General features: G+C 40.0%; 1 protein-coding gene across 5 annotated transcripts in view; it reads left to right on the top strand.

Moving 5' to 3' along the window:
- The window catches only part of ABCC5 (ATP binding cassette subfamily C member 5), a 66,829-nt gene that overhangs the window by 1,704 nt on the left and 41,664 nt on the right, over nucleotides 1-23,461 (top strand). For 2 of the 5 annotated variants that reach the window (XM_064720689.1, XM_064720684.1), the window contains exons 3-11: nucleotides 11,171-11,331; nucleotides 11,577-11,732; nucleotides 12,453-12,600; nucleotides 17,236-17,469; nucleotides 17,578-17,751; nucleotides 19,073-19,220; nucleotides 19,682-19,830; nucleotides 20,398-20,505; nucleotides 22,281-22,631. In XM_064720689.1, coding sequence (XP_064576759.1) covers nucleotides 11,171-11,331; nucleotides 11,577-11,732; nucleotides 12,453-12,600; nucleotides 17,236-17,469; nucleotides 17,578-17,751; nucleotides 19,073-19,220; nucleotides 19,682-19,830; nucleotides 20,398-20,505; nucleotides 22,281-22,631 — 1,629 coding nt within the window. Of the gene's footprint in view, nucleotides 1-11,170; nucleotides 11,332-11,576; nucleotides 11,733-12,452; nucleotides 12,601-17,235; nucleotides 17,470-17,577; nucleotides 17,752-19,072; nucleotides 19,221-19,681; nucleotides 19,831-20,397; nucleotides 20,506-22,168; nucleotides 22,632-23,461 lie in introns of those variants that run through there. The other 3 variants (XM_064720685.1, XM_064720686.1, XM_064720687.1) reach the window with 3 other exon arrangements.

Below are 23,461 nucleotides of genomic sequence, written 5' to 3'. Positions count from 1 at the left end.
CTTTTAAGTGTGGCTTTTCAGTAACATTTGAGCAAAACTTTTTTCTAGTATTCAGCTATTGATGTGAATCAAGGAAGTTTTTTTAAACCTTTATGTTTTAGAGAATCATTACAACCAAGGAAGAGCAGTGAAGCACTCGGCACAAATCATGCACCATTCAGTTTTGGCAGCTGAAAAAACTCTTAATCATGCCATGGTTGTTTCAAGGATTAATTTTCTAAAACAGATGTCTAGCTTGCTCGAGTAGCTTGACTTTTTTACTTTCCCCTCAGATGAAAGTAATTATTATTGAAAACTTTCTTGAACATCTGTGTATTTAACATGGTGAGGTATGATCATAATTCTAGTTTATTTTGAGAGCTGGGTCTTGAAATAACCACTGGCTTAAAGCTAGCCTGTCATTGTTCAGAGCTTCTAATTTTTAAAGCTTGTTTTCACTAGGAAGAATGCATATACTACCAAGTGCTATTAGGAAAAAGGCTCAGAGAAGTGGGAACACCCATGCTGATGAAAGATATGGTCAGAAACTAATAACCTCTGCCAGTTGAAGAAGGTTAAAGGTATTCCAGTGCTAGCATTCAGAGCAGCTAATATTTTCTTGCATATCCTGTTTTTTACCTTTTCTGAAATACTCAAAGGACTGATATATATGTATACACACTGTAGATTTTTCTCAAGACAAACTAATAAAGTTAATAGTGCTTCTGTCTGATTTTCACAATGATGAGTTCCTTGCAGATGTGCTGCTGGTCATTCCACATGGTTTGCCTGTGAGAGGGCTGGAAATAGGGGAACTTTCTGTATTTGTAAGGAGGAATTGCGAAGACCTCTAAAGAGGCTTAATCTTTGCTGTGTTACAGTAGCTGCTGAGATACTCTGTATTTCAGCTTCCCTGGTTTCAGTGGGTTTGAGTGTTTCCCAGGGCTGCTCTGCTGATTGGGATTGGAGAGCTGAGCTCTGCAGCAGTGAGTGCAGCCTGCAGGCCCTGCAGCTCCGTGTCCCCACAGGCTCTATGACTCAGCAAGTGCTGCTGCCGTGTTCAGCAAGGTGGTGTCTGATTGCATTACAGCAAGCACCGATGCACAGCCGAGCCCTCGAGGGTTTTTATGGCTTTTGTCATGTTGATGTCATGGGCTTGCCACCCACCCTGCCCTGTCCAGTAGCAAATCTGCTCTGTCAAATTACTGCTGACAACAGTGATGCCATTGGTGGGCAGCTCTGTTTCCTGACCAGTGGCAGTGGAGTTCAGCAGTAATCATTGCATGTTATCTCTCCCTTTTGGTCTGCATCATCTAATCAGGATTTAACTTTTAAAGGAAACAAGCCTTATCTTACCTGTAAATTTTTAATTAAATGAAATCATGAAACTGGCATATTTGTGGGTACTTTTATTTTTTTATTCTTTTTTTTTTCTTTTGTGGAGACTGAAAGTAAGCCGAATCCTGCATGTCTGTGCAGCCTGGCATGAAAATCTCTGTGAGGCAGCTTCATGTCAGCTTAACTCTGTTACTGGTCTTTTTTACCCTTCTACCCCTTCAATTTGATATGCTGCCTATGGCTACAGGGTAGTACACACAGATAATTGATTGCAAAACAGGAGTTCTGTAAACTTGTGTTTACTGATGTAAGAGAAGGGCTTATCCAAGCTCATACATTGAACTTTATCTTGTTTGTTCTCTTTGAGTAGAAGAATGATCTGAACTTGTTTTGCTAATGGCATCTTCTGGCTCTGATAGGATTCCCACTTTACTTGGCAATTATCTTGTTCAGTATGCCAAGGTTGTGTTAATTTCTAGCTCAGACCTTGGTACTGTTTTTGTTTTGCTACCCTTGCAGCTCGGGTGTATGTAGTCCACAGACACAAACAGCTCTGAATTTGTTGCTACATGTTAGTGAGATTAAATCCTGCTTGCTTGCAGAATACTAAGGTTAAGTAAAAGGAGAGGTATTCATAACACCTTATCTAAGGTAGGCATTCATGTTTGTGTACCAAGTTTTTCCCTTTCTAGTTGAAACAAGCTCTGGTTTCAGCAGCATACTTGGCTTAGGGAAGAGCAAAGACTCCCCTTTCATAAAGCTGAGCTTTGTCTGTTTGGTTAAGCACTTTCCCTCTGCATGTAAGGAAATGGTAGAAGCTGTGAAGAAAATGGTGTTTCAAGGGAAGAGAAGGAGCCCTGTCCTTTGCTACCGTGTCTTTTATGGAACCTGGATTGGGTTTAGATGCCCAAATTGACTTGGCACAGCTGGTGGCAGAACACCACAGAGAGCTGATGTGATGAGGAAGGGTAGGACCACAGCAGTTCAGATAGAGGGATAAGTTGTAGTGGAACTCTCACTTGGACAACAGGGTCCAGTGTACCATCAGTAGAGATGTTGTGACTCTCAAATTTCCTGTAGAAAATCTGGCTCAGGATTTGAATTAGGTTGACCAGAAAATGACTAAGCTGTAAGCATGAGCTGTATTGCCAGGAACAAGCTGCAAGCAGATGTAGGCTGTTATTTCACCACTAACTTCAGATCTTTGTGGAAGGCAAGTTTAAGGCTGTTTTGCAGCAGACTTTGACTGCGTGAGGTGGCCTTCTTGCTAACATGGTGTGCCCTTTTAGGGTGAGGTTGAGTCCTCTGTGCTCTGGGGACAGTAGTCAAGGGCCACTGGTTCATGGCCAGTGGTGATGACTGCTTCTGGCAGGGCTACAAGTACATTTGGCTGATCAATAATATGACTCATTGGGTTTTTTGTTGCCTATATTGCTGCATTTCCTGTGTCCTTCTTAACTTGAAGCAGACAAGTCTAGTTGATTTTCTGATCATGATCTTTATAGGTGAAAGACCTGTTTTTACCATTGAGCCAAGGTCCCAGAGCTTTTTTGTGTGTCTCTTCTTTGCATTGCAAAAGGTTATATTCAGCTTTCCATTTTCTGTCCTGAAACCTCCATTCTTGTGTTTATTTCCAGCTGAAAGGATGCTGTTTCAAACCACCACAAGTGTGTTCATGACAATAGTGAAAAAGAACTTGCAATTCTTTCCTTGGAAGCTTAAATGATGCTTGGTCACAGCTTGAAAGATCACATCTCTGAAAGACAGGAGCTTTTCAAATAGGCTTCCTGGAATCATAATTGAAATAATTCTGCAGTAGAAGTAGGACTAATCCAACATTTCCTGGTACTTAATGGGAATGTTGCTATAGAAATATGGACCTTTGAAATAGGCACTTCGGGGCTGAAATTCAAGAAAAAATTATTCAGCTTGTGAATACATATATTCACCTCATGAATAAGTGTCTGCAGTGTGTTCTGATAACAATTGATTTTTAAGTCTTTGGAGACCTTAATGTAGCTTACAAAAGACTCTGAACTACATGTTCCCCCTGCATAGTACCATACTAATTGGGCTTATTGTTTGTGGGGACATGCCTCTGCTGGAGAGCTTGTAGGTGCACTTGCTGCCTAGCACAGCAGTGAGTGGTCTTCATCTGTAAAAGCTGTTACATGACCAGTGAGTAATAATTAAGGGATGTTTTGAAATATTGACTTGTACTTACACCTTTAGGACTTTCTGTTCTCAGAATGTGCCTGTGCCCTTCAATTTGCATCTGCAGTAACTGTATGTAGTTTTTCTCATGGAAGCAGTGTATTCTGGGGAGGACAGACCCCACTGTCCATGAAATATGCTATGAAATCACAGATGAGGAAGAGAAATAATTTATTTTTGGAATGCTTTTGGAATTGGCTTGTCTCAAATGTAGATTTTGTTTATTTGATGGAATAGCAGGCAATGAATTTAGCTTTTCTACCCCATTACAGTTACAATAGAGGAGGATATGACAACAAGCTGCTTCTATGATATGCAGAGCTTATGAGAACTCAATTCTTAGAATTCAACTTCCCACGTTAACAATGCTACAGCACTTATTTACAAGTTGTACTCCAAGCTGTAGTTGGCTCTGGCTGGAATGTACTGTTCAGGATCTAGTTCTTGCTGCTGAAGGATGATGACTGCATCTGTGGTGAATCTCAAGTGCAAATTGCTGTGTTTCAAGGCACCAGCCAGGGAACTGTAGAGATCACTTCAAACATGCAGGAAATGTGTTGCTAACTTTAGCTACCAGAAGCCCTACTAATATTCCTGTCCTTACCTTGATCTCTTGTTTTTCAGGTTTGTTTCTGACATCTTTTGCCCAAGACAACAGGGAATGTGATCAGAACTTGTTGGAACTGGTGTAAATCCTTCAAGCACTGATAGCTTTGAAGTGATTTATCACTGAGTATTTAAATAGATCAATTCTGCCTCAACCTCTCTGAAGCATCTGAGTGTCTGAGTCAACTGAACAACAGGTTAAAAATAGGGGTGTGAGTGTAGCCTGGGTGCTTCTGCCTGTGCACTTCCAAGTCCTAGACTGCTTAACTATAAACTGTTATTTGTAGCTGAAGCTGCTGGATGTGTCTGCATATTTTCATAGCCAAGTAAACACTTTTTTACTTTTTCAGGTCAAATGAAATCAAAATTTTAAAATCTTTTTTTTGCAACAGTTCTATTATTTTTGAGAACTTTGAACACAATCAGACTAGGTGCAGAAGCAAACATTGGTGGTACTTTCTAAAAATACATTAATTCCATGATATCCCCAAAGAACTGAGCATATTGGTTACCATCATGTTTTGTTGTTTTACCATTGAACTTCTGCTAGTAAAGCAGTCACTGACACAGTAATCACAGAATCAAGTGATTCTGTCAAGGATCATTTGATGGAAGATCCTACAATTGTTTGGTGTATGCTTTAGGATGATCCTCTATCCACACTGAAGAAGGGGTGTCTCTACCTTTTCCTCCATGCCTAGATGCACATATCACCATCTGAGAAAGGAGCATATCCACAGCCAGTCATGTATCAAAAGTTTATCTGACACTTGGAGGAGGGTTCATGGTATCAGAGAAGCCTTCCACTTAACAGGAGGAGCACAAAGGTGAGGTCTGTGACTGGGCAGAGACACTTTCTAGAGGAACATTGATATTCTGGATAATTCACAGCTTCCTTTGAAACGTGACTGCCTTCCTTAGTGCACAGCCATCTTCCTTCTAAGCCTTAGCCACATCATAAAACCTCAGCTCTGACCACATGCTGGTATTGTCTTTGACTGCTGTGGGTTGCTGTTCCTTTGTTCAAAGCAGGTTTCTAAATCAGCCTGCTCGTGACCAGAAGCGTGTAAGGAGTAGATTAGCTATCAGTGAAGGAAATCTTGCAGTGTCTTTTCCATTATGGTGTTCTATATTAGTGCTGCAGACATTCTGCTCTATGGCTGTTTCAGAAACTCAGTGTACAGCTATAAAGTGTTCCCAGAAATATTCACTGCATCTATCCCAAACTATTGGTAAACTCAGCTTGGAGCAACTTAAAATTCACATATATGTGGGGGGTTCTGATGTCTTGGGACACTGAGATGGTTGTTAGTTTTTGAGAATTTGTATCCTAGTGATAAGGACTAATCAGTCACTTGTGCTCTGTACTACAGACGGCAAACAAGCTGTTCCACAAACAAAATCTGTGTTTCACTTACTTTTGAGGATGAAGGTTAATGAATTTCAAAGTCAACATGTTTAGAGCCCTGTGATGTTTAGTTTGAGTGTCCTAGTTTACTGTTTGCTTTTGGAAGTGTGTGTTGGTGCAGGAAGGTGAGCTCAGTACAAGATTGTTGTATTAGGCTTGATAAATGCTGTTGTGTCAAGGCTTCTGCTGTCACTTGTTGATTCTACTCAATAGAAGTTGAAGTTCAAGGTTTCCCTGAATGCTCCATGTGCTGTACAAAATTCTCCTGTGTAGCTTCTATTGTGACCTGGCTTAGGCATGGCCTGAATAAGGATTGTTACTGAAGAACACCCCCAGCATATGGCAGGGTGTTGGGGTGGTTCAGGAGAGCAGAGCTTACCTGAGCAAGGCAGGAGCCAAATTCTCAGCCTGTGCTGTGTTGGGTTGATCTGCTTAGTGAGGAGTTGGTTTCCCATCTTTGTAGGCAGAGACATGTGGGGTGCCAGTTCTAAAGCTGGTTATTAACAATTCCACAGGAGTCTGCTGTTACTGTGCATGAGCTGTGTAGCTCCAGTGCTGGATGATCAATGTGCAGCCTTATTTTGAATGAATCCTCGAACCTTTGCTTACAAGATCAGGAATACTGGTTTTAATGCAAAACAAGACAGGAATTCATGGATACCACAAGCCTAAGCACATGCATCACTGCTTATCAGATGCATTCATAGCAGCTACATTTCCAAAATCCTAAAACAAACACTTCATGCCAAACTCTATATTTCTTGGATTGCAGGAATAAGTGGATTTGCTAGGAAAGAGTTGAGAACATCTCACCTCAAAGCTGATGCTGGCCAGAATTCAAGGGCAAGGTAAAATAAGAAATATTCCTGTAAGAAGCTGATATACCCGTCTTCACCAAGGACTTTTTGTGCCTCAAGTGAAAGTGTTCAATATATGTGACTAAAATACTCAGGCTTACCAAATGTACATACCCTGACCTTGTTTGGCTGCAGAGCCTTGATATCAGTACCAAGCACTATTGGGAAACTTCTGCTTTAACCTGAGGATGCATAAACCCAGGCTAGCTTTGAAACCATGACTCCTGTGTTAATACAACTTCTGCTAATCCTGGCCCAGAAAAGTAACAACGGATCTGGTGTAATCAAGTCACATGTAACTGTTAAAGTGGACTCCAAGCTTTCCTATCTCTGAACTGTTGTGGTAAATCAGAATGTTTCTCAACAGTTAATTTGTATCTTTTAAGCAAAATATGACGCAGCTGTACTTATTCCTGCATTTGGCTTTGTGTTAGGTGCTGTGAAGAGCTGTTCTTCCAGGTAGCAGAAGCTGAGAAGGCAGCAGAGACATGAAGTTTTATTTATACCCCCTTTTTCAGGAGGTTGAAGAAAATGGAGTCTCTGACTTCTTGATCTGATTCTTTCATGGAAATTGTAACCATCATTTCTAGGCATCTGACGCTGTCTGATGATCTCACCTTGGCACTGTGAATGCAGCTGTGCTGTCTGTACTTTGCAGTCAATGTGTGCAGGTGCCTAAAGGATGAGTGCCTCCTTCCTGACACCCACTGTCTCTGATCTAGCCCAGTGCCTGCTCCTTGTTGCTCCAGCGTCAGGGAGACAGCTGGTATGGGTGGATGATACACCAAACTAGTCTTAAATAGGCTCATGTTTTAATCAGGCAGGGTATTATAAAGTATCCTAGCTACAGAGAAGGCTGGGAGCCTAGTGCTGCAAATCCCCTTGTTAATATTTTTATGGATTGTGTATTGCATCAAATCCAGTGAAAGGAGAATTGTCTTAGTAGAGCATAAAGTTCATGGTGCATTGCTGCTTCACCAAGTAGCTGCAGACTCAACAATCTTTGGACCTGCAAACCTATTTGATTTTCAGATGCTCTGGGGTTTGATTTGCAGTCTGGACAATGCTATAGGGGCTGCCTGTGCTACCTGCAGAAGCAGTGTATATACCCTTTACTCCTTTCTGGGGGTATTCTTGGACCCAGAGGGATTTCTGGGAAGAATGTAATTAATACTTCAGAGGATCTTTTCCTAGACTCTTGTTTTATTTTAGTTGTGCTTAAGCTAAATGGAACAGTTGGTTCTTTGCTTCCCTTCCCTGGCCCATACAAGCCAATCACTAATCTTGTTTTGTAACACCAATCTTTTAATGAAGTCTTTAAATATTTTTAAATTGCTCTTCATCCTGGAGTTGTAAAATGGTGAATGCTTTAAGCTCTGAGCAGATCTGGTGATGATGGAATTATTTCTCATCACATGCCCACCTAGTTCTGAGCTCTGCTCTTCTGGTCTCTAGGTTTCCCATTTGCCTCTCCTTGCTGGGAACTTTAAAGGCATGAGGAAGCCTGCTGAGCTCTGGCTGCTAAGTGCAAGAGGTAGGAGTTCTGTTCTGCAGTGTTGCCAGCTCAGAGACCTTTACAACTTAAATCAAACAATTTTAACTCTAATAATAATTCAACCACCTTAGCTTTAGTATTCTATGTCAGCTGCAAGGATTATTTAAAAAGTAGTTACAGGTCTGTTCTAGTTTCCTGTCAGCTGCTGGTAGGACCAGAAGAGAAGCAGCTTCTTCCCTGCTGTGATTTGAGCCCTGGAAGATGTTCTTCCTTGGGGAAGAAGGGACAAAGCTGTTTGTGGGGTTTGGGTTTTATGCACATATCAGATTCTCTAGTTCTCTTTCTTCAGGCTTTATGTACCTCTCAAATACCTGTACCTTTATTCCTTTTATCTATCCAGCTGAAAAATCTTAAGTTTATGCTATTCCAAGCCCCATTGTTATTACTGCTCAAGGAAAGTAAGTTTAAGAATAATACCCTTTTTGAACTGAAGTGACAAGAGGCATAGTCTGGTGTTCAAAAAGGGTGCAAACCCTAGGGTTTTTTAAGTGTTATGCTAATGTTTTCTGCTTTATCCTTTTTGTCTTTTGTAATAATTCTTCATTTTTTTGACCTTTTGTTGGTGCTGAGTAGTCATCTGCTGTTTCTCAATGCATGTCTGATTGAATCTTCCTCCCCCAGTTAGCAATATCTGATTTAGACTTGTTTTGTTTCTGTGAGCATTTCTTTGGAGTTATCAGTACCATGTTGTATCACTCATTTAATTGCTTGCTTTGGCATATTAATAAGTTGATGAATTAGAAAAAGTGCATTTTAATTTATTTTTTATGTTTATTAGACATTTATTTCAAGAGCAGAGCTGGAGCCTGTTGTAGCACATTAGTAACGACTCAAGGCATTGGTTTCCAAGAAAACTGTGCACACATGAAGGCAATCAGAAAACCTAATCAGAAACCTAAATTAAGTGTTGGGGTTGTTTTGGTTTTTTTACTTCAGTCTTTTGTTCCTGAAGTGCATTGTAGAACAACTTAGGAGCCTCACTTCTTCCTGATAAACTCTGCTTTGAAGATTTTCTAATCTTCAGAGAACTACACAGAACTCTGGAGTTGTTCTTAAATCCTAATTGTACAGTGGTGTGATGCATTTGTTTCTTGATAGGGATGTGGGATTTTGACAATCTCACCAAGCTGGAGATGAGCAGTGCTCTCAGTGAGGGGTTTGTGCTTGTGTTTGTCTCTATGGCAAGATATCATAAAGGCAGTGCCCTTGTCTTTATCAATCCAGCTTTTCCACATTTGCTGACAGAACTCTTGAGCAGCTCTGAAGAGTTTAATTATTTTTCACAGTGATTGTTTATGAATATTATCTTTGGACTGCCTAAACCCCTTGCAATTGTGCTTACTTATTAAAAAGCCATTTTTGTTTCTAAGTGGGTGAATCTATTTTTATGCTCATCAACATAGTGTTTTCTGTTTTGGAAGATTTTTTTTTACTTATAGGCACTTTTTTGGTGTGCTCTGAAAATCAGTGTTTATACAACTAGTTTATGGCATCACTTAGAAACAAATGTGTTATCAGCAACAAGATGTTTAGGCAGATCTGCCCTGGGCCTCTTGTGGGGATAACACAACAAACCAGTTAAAAATTCCTCTGCTGTATCCAGAAAAGAGGTGGTGCAGAACTCTTCCCTGCTACTGACTCCTTTGGGATGTTTATGGCAGGTCCCTTATTAATGCTGATTTGCATAGGTTTAGTAAGGCAGTGTTGCCTTAGTGAGTCAGTAATTTAATATAAATTGAGTGAAAAGTCTTTTAATTCTGATTACAAGTACTGTGTATTTTGAGTCACTCTATGTGTCATAAGGTTTTAATGTTCTTTTGGCTTTGTGTTATTTGGCTATCTTTTGTTCCTATAGCTTTAGGTGATAGCTTAGCAAATATATTTTTTGAAATAGAACCATGGATTGTTGACACCATGCTTAGGCACTGTTTAAGTACTTTGGTTAAGCAAATAAGGGACAGATTAATGACATTTTCAGTTTCCTGTTCTTATCCTTCTCATGGGTGGAAATAGCGTCTTAGTGTGCTACACTATTACGAGTTAACATGGTACAAAGACCATGATAAATGGTGACACTTCCAAAAACAATTACATGACTTGCAAGTCAGGAACCAAGTGCTTCCATTTAGTGTATGTAGGAGGCTACAATGCATCGCAGTTGTTTCTTTTCAAGGAAACAAGCTAACTTGGCTCTGATAGGTCAACTAATAAAGGTAGAATCATAGTATCTTTGTAAGACCTTCAGGAAGATTTTTACCTCAGAATTTTTTTTTCCTACAAAGTAGCACAGTTGCAATAAACTGGAATACAAGCACGTAACGTGGTCCTGCAATAAATGGCACATCAAGTTAGCAGAACCAGTCAAGGCCTCTCTGCCAGTACAGATAACAGGCTCATCTCCTCGTGAACTTTTGCCACCTCTGGCTGCTCACCAAAAGATTTGTTTGAACTTTGCAACATTTTGACTATCCTGTATCACTGCTGTTCCTCTGCTTGGATTAGCATTTAAGTCTGCCTTTCCCTGGGGCTGTGGAAACCCTCCCCGAGATAAGGTTTGCCTTTTAAGTAAGTGGCTGTTACCGAAGTTGCTGAGCCATTGAGAAACTGTGCCTGGGAGCAGAGAAAAATTGTCATTTTTGTTACATTTAGATTAGGGAAAAAGAGAAAAAAACAGGAAACGTGATAAAAGTAAGTACAATTTTACTTAGTGCGTATTTGGTTTTTTAAATTTAATCTAAAGTGGTTTTGAAGAAGAGACTTTAGTAGAATTCTGAAAATACTTTGTATTTTCTGTGGCTAAGAATATCTAAATTATACTAAGAGGGTGTAAATTCATCAAGGAAATGTCTTAATTTTACTGCATAAGCCAGTCATTGATTTCCTGAGCTAATGTCATAGGTACTTGATGTTGTAATCTTTCTCTATAGTATTCCCTGTGGCAGGATTAGTCTGGTCTATCCATTTATCCTTTGAATGCAATGGTGCAATACTGGTACTGATTTGTTTTACAAATGCAGCAGTCTAACACAGATCTAGAAGCTGTGCCTTCCATGGCTTTGCTGCCAGGATGAAGCCTGTGGTCTAAGACATTGAAATGACTGTGAGTGTTGCACAATAATTTGCAGAAGAAAGAGGTGCAAAATTGCTGGAGATGGGAGTCATGGACTTCAAATGTAGTTTTGAAGTCTGAATCTGTTGTCTTTCTTGTAAAAGCAGATTGAATGCCAGGATGCCTTGGAAGCAGCAGCTCGGGCAGAGGGCCTGCCACTGGACATCTCTGTGCATTCCCAGCTGAGAATGCTGGATGAAGAGCATCACAAGGGCAAATACCACCATGGTCTGAATGCACTGAAACCCATACGGACCACTTCCAAGTACGTCTTTAGGCTACCACAGAACTCATACAGCATTTGCTTTTCAAACCAGTGACAAAGCAGAATTGCAGATGTAGGTCTGCTGACTGGTACTGGAAACATCAGAATTTGTTTAGCAAGTGTGGCTGGCATGGACCATTTGGTACTCTGAGTGCTTTCAATGAGAGGAGGCTTTGTTTTTCTGGAAGATTGACATTTCCTGTTTCCTTTTTCATTTGTTTGTGATTTTTCTTTAATTCTTTTAGACACCAGCACCCGGTTGATAATGCTGGGCTTTTTTCCTCCATGACCTTCTCCTGGCTCACTCCTTTGGCCCACAGAGCATACAAGAAAGGGGAATTGTTTATGGATGATGTATGGTCTTTATCAAGGCATGAATCTTCAGATGTCAACTGCAGAAGGTAAAGACATGTGGTTCATTATTATTTTCTTGTTTCCATTTATTATGTTATTACATGCAGGCAATGGTATAGTGTTGCCCTAGAAGAACAGCACTGACATTTTGTTTTGCCTTTCTCAGAATGGTGGAATTCGCTTCCATCTTTCAGAGAACAGCTTTCTCATTCAGCACAGTTTCTGTAGCCTTGTTGATTTCAGTGAAATTGGGGGATTATGTCTTTAGGATTGTCTTAGAATTATTCTGATTTTGCATGTCTTAAAAATTTGTTTTAATAGAAAACCAGATTATTCTCAAGGCTAAAGTGAAAAATTCTTGTGCTAAAATGAGAGATTATACTGTCAGTAGCAAGGTGACTCAAATGTGGATCAGATCTTCTGATCAGGCTTACCTTCTATGGTTAATGAGAATTTCTTCAGGTTTTGACTCTGCAGTCTTCAGTCAGTTCAGCAGAGAGACTGTCAGTATATTAAGACTGCCAAAGAAACTCCAGGCAAAGAAAAAGCACTGGGTTTTTCATCCCTCTGTCCTATGGAAGTAACACTACATAGATATTTCTCTTTACCTCACAGAGTGTATTTATTTATTTTAATAATATTTTTTGTTGTTCTGAGCTAGGAAGCACTTACAGTTTTAACAAAGAAATATGTATGAGACTGTACCTTCTCTCACAGTGAAAAATTTATGACATGAGTAGATGTCATAAGTCTTCTGTTTTTATTAGGCTGGAAAGACTGTGGCAGGAAGAACTACAAGAAAATGGGCCTGATGATGCTTCTCTCCGGAGGGTTGTGTGGATTTTCTGCCGCACCAGGCTCATCCTTTCCATAGTGTGTCTGATGATCACGCAGCTCGCGGGTTTCAGTGGACCAGTAAGTAATATCCATCCTTTTTTTAACAACCCCAGAGGGCTCCATCTCATGGCCAACTGTAAAATCTTAAGGTTTCATTGCAGAATCACTTAAACGTTTTGACTAGCTAGAAATTTTGGGGTAAAATTCCAGAGCAATTCAATAATCCAAGATAGGATTCCTACAGCTGATGGATCAGTTGCTGAATACCCAGGCAAGTTCTTGGGGAAGGGAGGGGGAGTTTAGGTATCCTGGAGGAAATGGACTTTTTGTTTTTTCTCTTTGGTTTTGAGTATAGTTTAAAGTTCTTCCCTAACTGCATAAGCTTAACTGCATAACTTGCTTTTTTCATAAGATTCTTATGTGCAGGTCTTCTAATTGTTTTTCTCTTTGAAATTATGTAAATTTATCTTGGAATAAAATTCAGTCTGATAAAACCCTAATCTTAAATTATTGGCATTAATAACAGTCTTCGAGAAGCGGACCGAAACAATTCTGAGAACACTGCTTAAAAACTAATGTGAGCAGGTCTCAAGAAGCCTGTGGGCATAGTCTTTACTGATCCTACACAGAATGGCCAGACAGGTTTCAGGTAGAAGTGTTAGAAAACGTTGTTGCCTCTAGGAACGACTGCTGTTTGTTGCTGAGGGTCGTTATTGAAGATAACAACATGGGACTTGACATTCACACCATTTTTTGTCACCTGTTTGTTGCACATGCTGTGCAGATTTAAAGTTGAAATTTTGACTAAATTTATTCTCTACACATTTCCCTTGAGGAGTAGGAGCAGTATTACTGCTAGTAGTACACGTTTCAGTGTGCTGGTAAGCTGGAGGTTCATTTCTTGGGTAAGTACACTTGGGTGCACTGTTAGGTGAAATGTCTTTTTAAGATGTTTTCCTGCTTTTCAATGTCTTATCAAAAAATGATGTTCTGTTTTTTTAAGTCTTCTTAAAGTTTGCCTTGTTTCATGTAATATGAATAACAATGAATGTTTCTGTGGTATTGTTCTCTTTGTAATATTTTATAGTTGTCTTTATTATAAAATACATGAACATGCTTTGCTAATTAACAATAAATTATGATTAAGGTTTTAACAGCACTAGCTTTTCCCAAGAAGAGCTTCTGTCATTGTTTCACTACAGGGCTTGAGGAGCTGCTTTTATCTTTAGCAAAGAACTTGCAGCAGGGTTACCCCTAATTTCTGTAGCGTAATGGTCTCAATTTGTCTCAGCCAAACTGCTGAATGAGAGAGAGCCAGAGGGGAAAGGAGAAAACAAACCAGCTTGATTATGTTGGGGGCTGCTGCTGCAATTGATGCTTGATATGGGTAACTTTAAATTATCTACAGACAGTTGCCCATTTACAGACAACCTTATTCAGTTTCTGAATAAGGCCCAATTCATTTTTGGTTCTACCATTTGGCATGAAATTAAGTCTTTACCATCCCTCCTCCCTGTTTTTAAAAATGGCATGCCTCAGGGATATGCCTATGCTGTCTCCTCAGATGTACAGTGCTTTCTTGTATTCTTACACCCTTTCAGTCACCTGACGGTGAGAAGGGAGATCAGGAAAAGCACTTGACTTGACCTCATGTATTGGAGGAAAAATATAAAAGTGGAGTTAAACACTATATTTGACTTAAAAAAATTTAATGCCCGCAAATGGCTGTGGCTTTGCTAATGAGCATTGTGATGGTTATAATTGGAAAGGAGTTGTTCCATACTTGTTGTGTGGACTCTCTTGCTTTGGTTGGGTGGCTTTTTTTGGTATCAGATCCTTCAAGGGTCTTCCTCTTTTTTTATTTTGATACATTTTGCATCTGGCACAGAATCTAAAGCTATAACCTGATGAGTCAGCTGCATGTGTCAGAGTGCCTTGTAATAACCATCAGAATGTACTAGTATAGGTGATATATTATTTATCTCAAATAAATACTTGCTACTATTTGATCAGCTACCAAAACTTCCAAGTTCTGGTGGAGGAGCAAAGAGGTTTCTTCATTACTGAACATAATTGGTTAAACTCCAGGTCTGAACAATGTACCTGTTTGCTACTGTTCAGAGCTATTCTTCCCATTTGGGAGATGGGGAAAGTTGCTATTTTAGTGGAGCACAGCTTGACACTTTGGTCAGTTACTGGAGGGGGGAGTGGTAAGCTGTGGGAGGTAAGTGTTCCAGTTTCCCCCTTGGCTCCAGCTGCAGCCTGCCCCGTGCTGTGGCGCGCTGGCTGCAGCGGGGGCGCCGGCCCTGCAGTGGGACCAGTGACAGAAGCTGTTCTTCAGCATTTTCAGGATGGCTGTTTTCTGCGTCAGGATGAGGCATTCCTGCTGGCCAGAGCCACCGCCAAGAGCAAAGGTAAGGTAATGTTTATTCCATGGGAATGCTTAAGACAGCCCAGCAGCTTGTACCAACTACTACACAGGAGCTCTTTCCCCCCTTAGCTTAGTTTATATGCTGTAATGTTTTTGTTTTGTAAATAACTTTATGCTGGATTCTTTTCATTAAACTAAAATTCATATTAGTTTTTGTACTTGTTCAGATATAAATGTTAATTTTCTGTGACTTTTTTCCCCTCCCTTTTCAAAATTCTTTAATCTGCTGTTTCCTCTTTTCTTTCTTCCGGAACAAAAATAAATTGGGGTATAATGTAAGCTGGTCTCTATTTCATCATTGGAGATGCTGAATCTATAAAATAGTGCTGCAAAATTGCACTAAAGTTTTGGGAGGAATGAGACCCCAGGAAACATCTGCTATCTTTATACATCTTCTCTTGGAGACTTTCAGCAATGCTGTGGTGTGTGAGAAAATGCTTGCAGTCTGCGACCATGCTGAGTTACAGCTCGTGAGGAAAAAGGGGGATTTTCACCCCAATTGCTCAGTGACTCAGTTGCATATGTTGGATTGAATACTGGAAAAAGAAGTCAGTAATCTCCACAGTAACTGCAGAGCAACTGTATGCAGTTGTGATCCAAACAGTTGATGTAAAATTAAATCCAATCAGGAGAAAGTTGGAACGCAATAGATCTGTGAATGTGAGCTCCTCACATTTGTTCAGTGGTCGGTATGTAAATTTTCTCAGTGGCCATTCTAGAATCTGATGGACACCTGGCTTTAATTCACACCTGTGAAAAAGAGCAAAATTATTTACAGCATGTTTCCTTGGTTCTGATGTACAGAATTATTTTCCTCTGAACAGATGAATTTGATCTCCTTTTTTTTGTTATTTGGTGCTGGGCTGTAGCTATCAAAACCTTTGCTGGAGTTGTGGGGTTTTGTTTTTTTCCTCTCTTCAAACTATATAGAACTCCTACTTGCAAAACATGATTTAGCCAAGAGGACTTCAACGGACTATGATGTGAAAGGCTTCTCAAATATTTTGTTTGGTCTCAGATTTTTTGTTGATTTTTCTTGTCGGCAAAGGTAATTCTCTACTCCATGCTAGTATATTGAAAGCACCAGTATTTTAAAACATCATTTGTTGAAAAGCTCTCTAGGAAGTCTCTTGCTGTCTGTGAAGCCTTACTGTAGGATACTTTCAAAACCACATTTCACAATTTGTGCAGCCTCAGAAACCTCCTCTTTTGGTACCTTCAAGTTTGACTTCTTTTGGACTCCGTGAACAAATACCATTCTGTTTTTGTATCTTTATAATTTTGTGTATAGATTTAAATCTAATTTGCTAGAAGCTAAGACTGACTGTTAGATATTAGCCCTTTATAATTATCCTGTATGTGCAGATTGTATGTTTATACAATGATCTACCTGTTGTATAGTGCTTTTGAGTTGTTACCATTTAAGATGACACTTCATTTCAAATAAAAGCCTATTGTTTCACAGTTAATGATATTTAATGCTGGTGGTTGTGAATTGTATGATGTTACATTGTGCCATTGGACCACAAAGAGCTGGAGTTGGGAATTGGTGGTTCTGGGGGCTGTCCTCTTTCTGCAGGTGATGTTTGAAATGTGATTCCTGAGGTAAAGTGTTTACGTTCTTGGAGGGAAGAGGGTATGGGGAGGGATTGAATGGTTAATTTTTTTTGTCTTTTTTTTTTTCCTCCCCTCCCCAATGATTTGTGGTATTGCGTACCTTGTGCTTTCTGCTTGTTTTTTTCTTTACTATTAAACTGCTGATGTTTATTTCCAGGAATGTTTTGCAAATGTCCTTCTCACTCTTCCCCTCTACAACTGTAGGTACATTGTTCCTTTTTATCAAATAAGCACGTTTGAAGCAAACCAAAGATAAAATAAAAAAGGTCTTAATGTCACGTAAAGGAATGTTTCTTAATGTGTGCAGATGTATAAGTAGTGACTATATTTTAAAACTCTTCTATATGATAATGCATTGCTTTCAGCTAACTGACACATTTATGTTAAGTTAGAAGACACGGAGGATTAGGAGCGTGCTGCGAGGAATATGGTTCCAAATTAAACTCTCTTTACTTACTAAATTTGACTCAGTGCTTGGCTCTCAGCAGGGCTTGTTACAGTACTTCTTGTATTGACACCTTTTACTTCTGGAAGGAAGATGCTTTCTATTTCAAATGGCTCTTTTAAAAGCAAAGTAGCCTACTTATTTCTAACTTAACATAAAGTTGTTGTGTGGTCTTCTGGGGCGATGGGATGTTCATGCAAGCTTGCATTTCTTCCTGTAGGCCTTCGTTGTGAAACACCTCTTGGAGTATACCCAGCAGAGTGAGTCCAACCTGCAGTACAGCTTGTTTTTAGTTTTTGGCATCTTTATGACGGAAGTGGTGCGGTCGTGGTCCCTGGCACTAACCTGGGCGCTCAACTATCGCACGGGGGTCAGACTGCGCGGGGCTGTCCTGACCATGGCCTTCAAGAAAATCCTTAAGCTGAAGAACATCAAGGAGAAATCTCTTGGAGAGGTGAGCTGCAGCCTTGTTTTGGAAATGCCAATGTGAAAAGGGATGTGTGATACATTCCTTTGAGAATGAGCTGTGCCTTAAATCTAAACTATCTGTTCTGTTTTTCAGCTCATAAATGTTTGCTCCAATGATGGTCAGAGGATGTTTGAAGCTGCAGCAGTTGGCAGTTTGCTGGCTGGGGGCCCTATTGTGGCCATCTTGGGAATGGTTTATAATGTGATTATTCTGGGTCCAACAGGCTTCTTGGGATCTGCTGTCTTCATCCTCTTCTACCCAGCAATGGTGAGTTGGAAAGAGTTAAGACTTACTTCATTTTTCTTAGGCCAGACAAATGTATAGTTCTGAATAGAAAATGTTGAAATGTGCTAGGTTTAGCCAGTTTATGGCATTGCAGAAAGCAGATGGCCAGAAAGGTTTAGCCAGTTTATGGCATTGCACTTTATTGAAGGCATTTACAAGATAGTGTATGAAGCAGAAATATGGAATCAAGAAGCTCAAAGTGATAAAATTAGAAAATGGGGATGGGGAAGCTGATAGATCTGGCTGAGATGAATATTCATAGCTAAATGAAACTGCAGAATATTAAGGTGCTCATGATTGATGTTGGAAAGATATGAGGGCCTCCAGCTTGTGTATGGGTGCTCAGTGTTGCATAAGCAGTGTTCTTTGATTTCTTGACTCAATGCAAGATGCTGAAAAACACCACATCTTCTTGATGAGGTACTCCTGCTTCTGCTGAGCTGTGAAATGGGCTAGTTCAAGCCAAAATCTTCTTGCCTATAAAATGTCTGTAAGACTACTGGAGATCTGTCACTGTGTTCATAACACATGTTTTATAAACCATGGAGGCTGAATACTGTGAGATTCACTGTGGTCCAATTTATCTGACTAAAAGTAAGGATTATGTAGTGGGAGTTGCATTTTAGAGGGGAATGAGGAGTGGAGTTTGAACATGTTTTCCAGTTCTTTCCAGCAGTCCTCCTTTATTGATGGAGACTTCAAAAGAGTTTGCAGGTGTGTGAAGAAAGGCAAGGAGCTAAGACTTCCTGAAGTCGTGTGTTAGGTTTGAATTTCAGACCAGGAATGGGATGAATGTAAGAGTAGCAGATACTTTAAAACATATCAAACACAACTTTCTGGTTTTAGATTAGTTTAGTAAAAAATGTTAAAAACTGTTTTACTGCCTTCACAGCACTGGCATGGATGAGAAATTGATCTGACTGGGCAAAGTCCTGATTTGCCTTACAGAGTCAGGTTAAAAGTCTGGCTGAAGTGGGGGTCAACTTCATGTGTCTTCAGGTTAACTTTGTGCTTCAGAAACTTTAACTGAACTTGTACTAATCAATACTGGTAAAAGTGCACACCTTTATTCTCTCAAATTTTTGTTGAAATTTGCTCTCACAGGTCTGGTGCTTGGTGCAGATGGGGCAGGAGGAAATGAATGATGTTCCCAGCCTGAGTTTTATGTTAGGGCAGCAATTTCCTGGCCCTATCCCTGAATCCCCTTTTCAGATTAAAAATTCATTTTCTCTGGTAATTAGGAATTTAAGGTACTTGCTTTTCCTGAGTTGCCATTAATGTTTCATGATGTTTTTTGTTTCAGATGTTTGTGTCACGCCTCACAGCTTATTTCAGAAGAAAATGTGTAGCAACAACAGATGAACGTGTGCAAAAGATGAATGAAGTTCTTAATTACATAAAATTCATTAAAATGTATGCCTGGGTGAAACCATTTTCTCAGAATGTTCAAAGTGAGTTCCCACAGTCTGTGCATGTCTCCTTTGCTGCAGATGCCCCACTGCTGTGTAGCCTGGTGCATCCTGACTTTGTGCTGTAGGTGCTGCTGTACAAGCAGTGTAAGAACTGTCATCCTTCAGGCTCCTCTGTGTTATGCACAGTGGGTTGGACAAACAGACCTGCTTCTAAAATTTCACCTTCTGGTGTGATGATGTTTGTGGCATGACACTAATTTTAAGTTTTTCAATTTTGTTCCTATTTTATCACTTTAAAAATCCCTATATTTGTGTGGAGATTAGACCATTATAGCTTCCTCCTCTATAATTACTTTCCTTATGAGAATGTTTGTAATGTAATAAACACTAAAGTGTAGAGTTAGGCCTCTTACTCACTGTTTATAGTGCTGTGCTATCTGTTTTGTGTATGTACCCCCTGAATCACAGTTCAAACATGGTGCCCCTCTTGGTATCTCTAGAAATTCGTGAAGAGGAACGCAAAATCTTGGAGCGTGCAGGCTACTTCCAGAGCATCACTGTGGGAGTGGCTCCCATTGTTGTTGTCATTGCCAGTGTGGTGACCTTTTCTGTCCATATGATCCTTGGCTATGACCTTACAGCAGCTCAGGTAAGCTGTTGGAAATATTCTTTATGCTTTTGCTTCTGTAGCTTTTGTGCTGAGCCACTTCTTGTGCCCATGTGGCCAGGCTGTGTCCTGGCTCACAGAAGTGAATTATGGCTGTCACAGCAGCAGGTGGAGTCTTATATTTTGCACAAAAAGCCTCTCAGTGCTCTTTTGTCCTGACCTTCCTCAGAACAGGTTTTGGGCTGAATATAAATAAGTGCTCCTGTTTGGATGGGGTATTGGGGATTACTGGATGTTTTTGTTTTGCAGTGTGCTTGGATGCAAACAGCACAAATGTCTAAAAATATGATTTGAATTTGTGCCTTTGCTAGTAGGTTAATGTAGAATTTGACCTGCAAACAGAACAAGTTGTCATGGTCTGTTAAAAGCACTAGAGAAGGAGTTGGGTAGATTTGCTGTTTGAGACTATGTTGAATATTTAAATGGCTGTTCTTGGACTGGGCCTTTTCTATGATTTTCACTTGCTGCTGTGCCATTTCAGCTTTTAGAAGGCTGGAGCTGTTAGAATGTTGCATCCAAGTGTGATTATTTTCCTTGTCTCACTTTTAGGCATTCACAGTGGTCACTGTCTTCAACTCAATGACTTTTGCTCTCAAAGTAACTCCGTTCTCAGTGAAGTCTCTGTCTGAGGCATCTGTTTCTGTTGACAGATTTAAGGTAAGCAGTCATTTGCCCTCACATTTTCTCTGTAAGTGTGGTGTGTTGTATGTGTTCAGTAGATGCAAAGGGAACACTTGGAAGGTAATATGATTTTAATGGCAGAGAAGTTATATTTCTTTACACTTGGCATTCTAGATTATTTGATTCTGCAAGAGATATAAATGTAGTGAAGGAATATTAGCAGTTCAAAAATAAAATAATACCAGTGTAAGAAGCAAAATAGTCTGATTCAAAGATTTTATGATTTTGAAATTGGCCACAGGAAAAGAGTGAAAGACTCAGTGGCTCACTGTATAATAATTTTTAACTCCATTTTAAGAACATTTATATGAAAAGACTGCACCATGTGTACAATGAAAGTTTATGGTTTGCTAATAAAGCTTTTTGAAAATACCAGGTGTTAGGTAAGCAGATTGATAAAAAGCAGTGGGGTTTTATCTGTGGTCGTAGAACCCTGAGGTTTTATATTTCCAGACCAGATTAAGGGATTGAAATTCCTCTATATCAGTAAAATGGAGTTGTGATCTGGCAAAACAGATCTATGGCAGAAAACGTAAAACCCTGATAATGAACAATCTTACCTCCCATCATGGGGATTGGAGGATGAATACACTGTGTGTACTTTATGAACTCAGAGGGGAGATCTTTACTTTGTCTTGTCTCTTGAAGATAACAGTGCATTACACATTGTGGAAATTTCCAGAATGGAAAATAGTACTTTCCAAATAGAAACCTTCACAAGCATTGACAGATACATGGATTCTGTGTAATGCAATCATGAAATAAACCTCTGTATGAGAAAATCAGGATCTGTAGAGTGATTTTGAGATTCCATTGCTTTTGAGCAATTTTGCTTCATCTTCTGAGTCAGCCTAAAATCAGCCTTGCTTAAATCTAAGTGCACTAAAGGGAATTTTGTGGGAGGGATGAGAAGTAAAAGGAAATGGAATTTCTCCCAGTTTGCCTATAAATTGTGTAGGAAATGTAGCATAAGGTGAGAATACTCTGACATCACAGTAAAAATGTAATTGACTTGTTGGCTCTGTAAAAGAGTATGAGCTTTCTTATGAATGTGTGATTCAGACATAGCAATTGCAAGAATAAATAAGGCTGGGAATTGGGAAGTTTTAGTCCCAAAAAAACTACTTGGTTTAAAACAAATTGTGTAAGTGGCAAACATTTTATCTTGTAATTAAACTGTGTGAAAAAATGTCTTCCTGATCTGTTGATTGTAAATACTGATGGATGTGGTGGAAAACGTGATACAGTTGACTGACTTCTTGCCAAGCAGCCTGAGATAGATCAGCTACACTTGTGCAAGATGACTTTTTCCAGCAGAAAAGTTGATGGGTAAAGGCTCAAGTTAAAAGCCCTTCTATCTCCTTCCATAATGAGTTGGTGTGCAGGACAAGTCAATCACTTTGTCCCAAGTGACCTCTCCTCTCCAAGCTGTGTGTTCTGCTCACGTGTTTTTAATCCGCAACACACAGAGCTGCAGTTGCAAACAGTGTCAAAGGAAGAAGTGCCTATCACATCCAAAGTATTGCAGTTCTGTTGAAAGTCAAGTGTATCCAGGTGCTTCCACCACATCCAGGAATGCCCCAGCCACTTAGCAGACCTGGAGTTAGTTTACACTAATGAGCCACCTTTTGCTCTTCAGCTTCCTCCTACTATGTAGCCTGATGTGTTTTGCTGCGTGAGTGTGCCGTAGGCTTGTCTCCCAGTCTTGATCAGGTGTCTCATCTTTACACCTCTCTCACAACTCCTATCAGAGTTTATTTCTAATGGAAGAGGTTCATATGATAAAGAAAAAACCAGCCAATCCTCACACCGCGATAGAGGTGAAAAATGCTACCTTGGCTTGGGACTTCTCCCACGCCAGCGTCCAGAGCTCACCAAAGTTGACCCCCAAAGTGAAAAAAGACAAGAAAGTCACCAAGAGCAAGAAAGAGAAAATGAAGCTGCAGAATGAGGGACAGCAAGCTGTGCTGGCAGAGCAGAAGGGCCATCTTCTAGTGGACAGTGATGACCATCACAGCCCCGAAGAGGAGCACAAAATGATCCACCTGGTCAGCCTTCGGCTTCAGAGGACTCTGTACAACATTGACTTGGAGATAGAAAAGGTAAGAAGAAATGAAAGGAGGAAATCTGAGCTTTTCAAAGGCCTCATTATAGCTGCCCCCTGGAACAGAGCTGTGTGCTGTTTCATTTTGCATGAAATGGAGCATATTGCTTTTGTGCACTCCTGTAATATCCATGGCAACTGCAGTATCCAGGATGCAGTGTCTGATCTTGCTGTAAACAGCTGTGCCATTTTAGCAGCTACATCTTTGCAAACAGCCTGTGAAACAAGGGCAGGCTGTATAGCTTCCACATCCAGCTGAGGGGTTTGCAGCTCCTAGGACAGTGTGAGCCACTGAGCTCAGAGAATCTGCAGGGCACCACGTACCTGTGGGCTGCTGGTGAACAATGTGTTCCTGCAGTGGTTTGATAGTGTTGCAGTTTCATCTATGTTCTGGGCGAGCATTTTAGGTGATTAGGTGTTCCAATGGAGCATAATAATGCTTTTCATTGAAAAATGTGCAATTTTCTTCCTTGAGAATTTTTGTACAGGTGGATGCAGGTTTTCAAGAATTGTAGAAGCATTTGGAGCTATTGCTCCAAGGTGGGTAAAAGCATGTAAGATGTCAAAGGAAAAGCATTGAACTTAATACATGACATTATCTACACATACAAAAGCCTTGCATTCTGGCAGTTGGATGTTGTAATAATGGGATCCATATATTTATGAAGATAGTCATGGTTAAATTGTCTTATGTAGTTATACAAATGGAGGGATATTTTAAGCTATTTTAAAGAGTAAAAATACTTACATTTTAAACTCTAGGGGAGTATGCATATAGTTTAAAAAATTGCCTCAAATAGGAGTGCAGTTGCTTGAAAGTGTAAAGGT

Source organism: Zonotrichia leucophrys, chromosome 9 (assembly GCF_028769735.1).
Source record: "Zonotrichia leucophrys gambelii isolate GWCS_2022_RI chromosome 9, RI_Zleu_2.0, whole genome shotgun sequence".
Taxonomy (NCBI): Eukaryota; Metazoa; Chordata; class Aves; order Passeriformes; family Passerellidae; genus Zonotrichia; species Zonotrichia leucophrys.
Note: the sequence above shows the minus strand (reverse complement) of the source record. Positions and strands in the feature narration are given on the sequence as shown.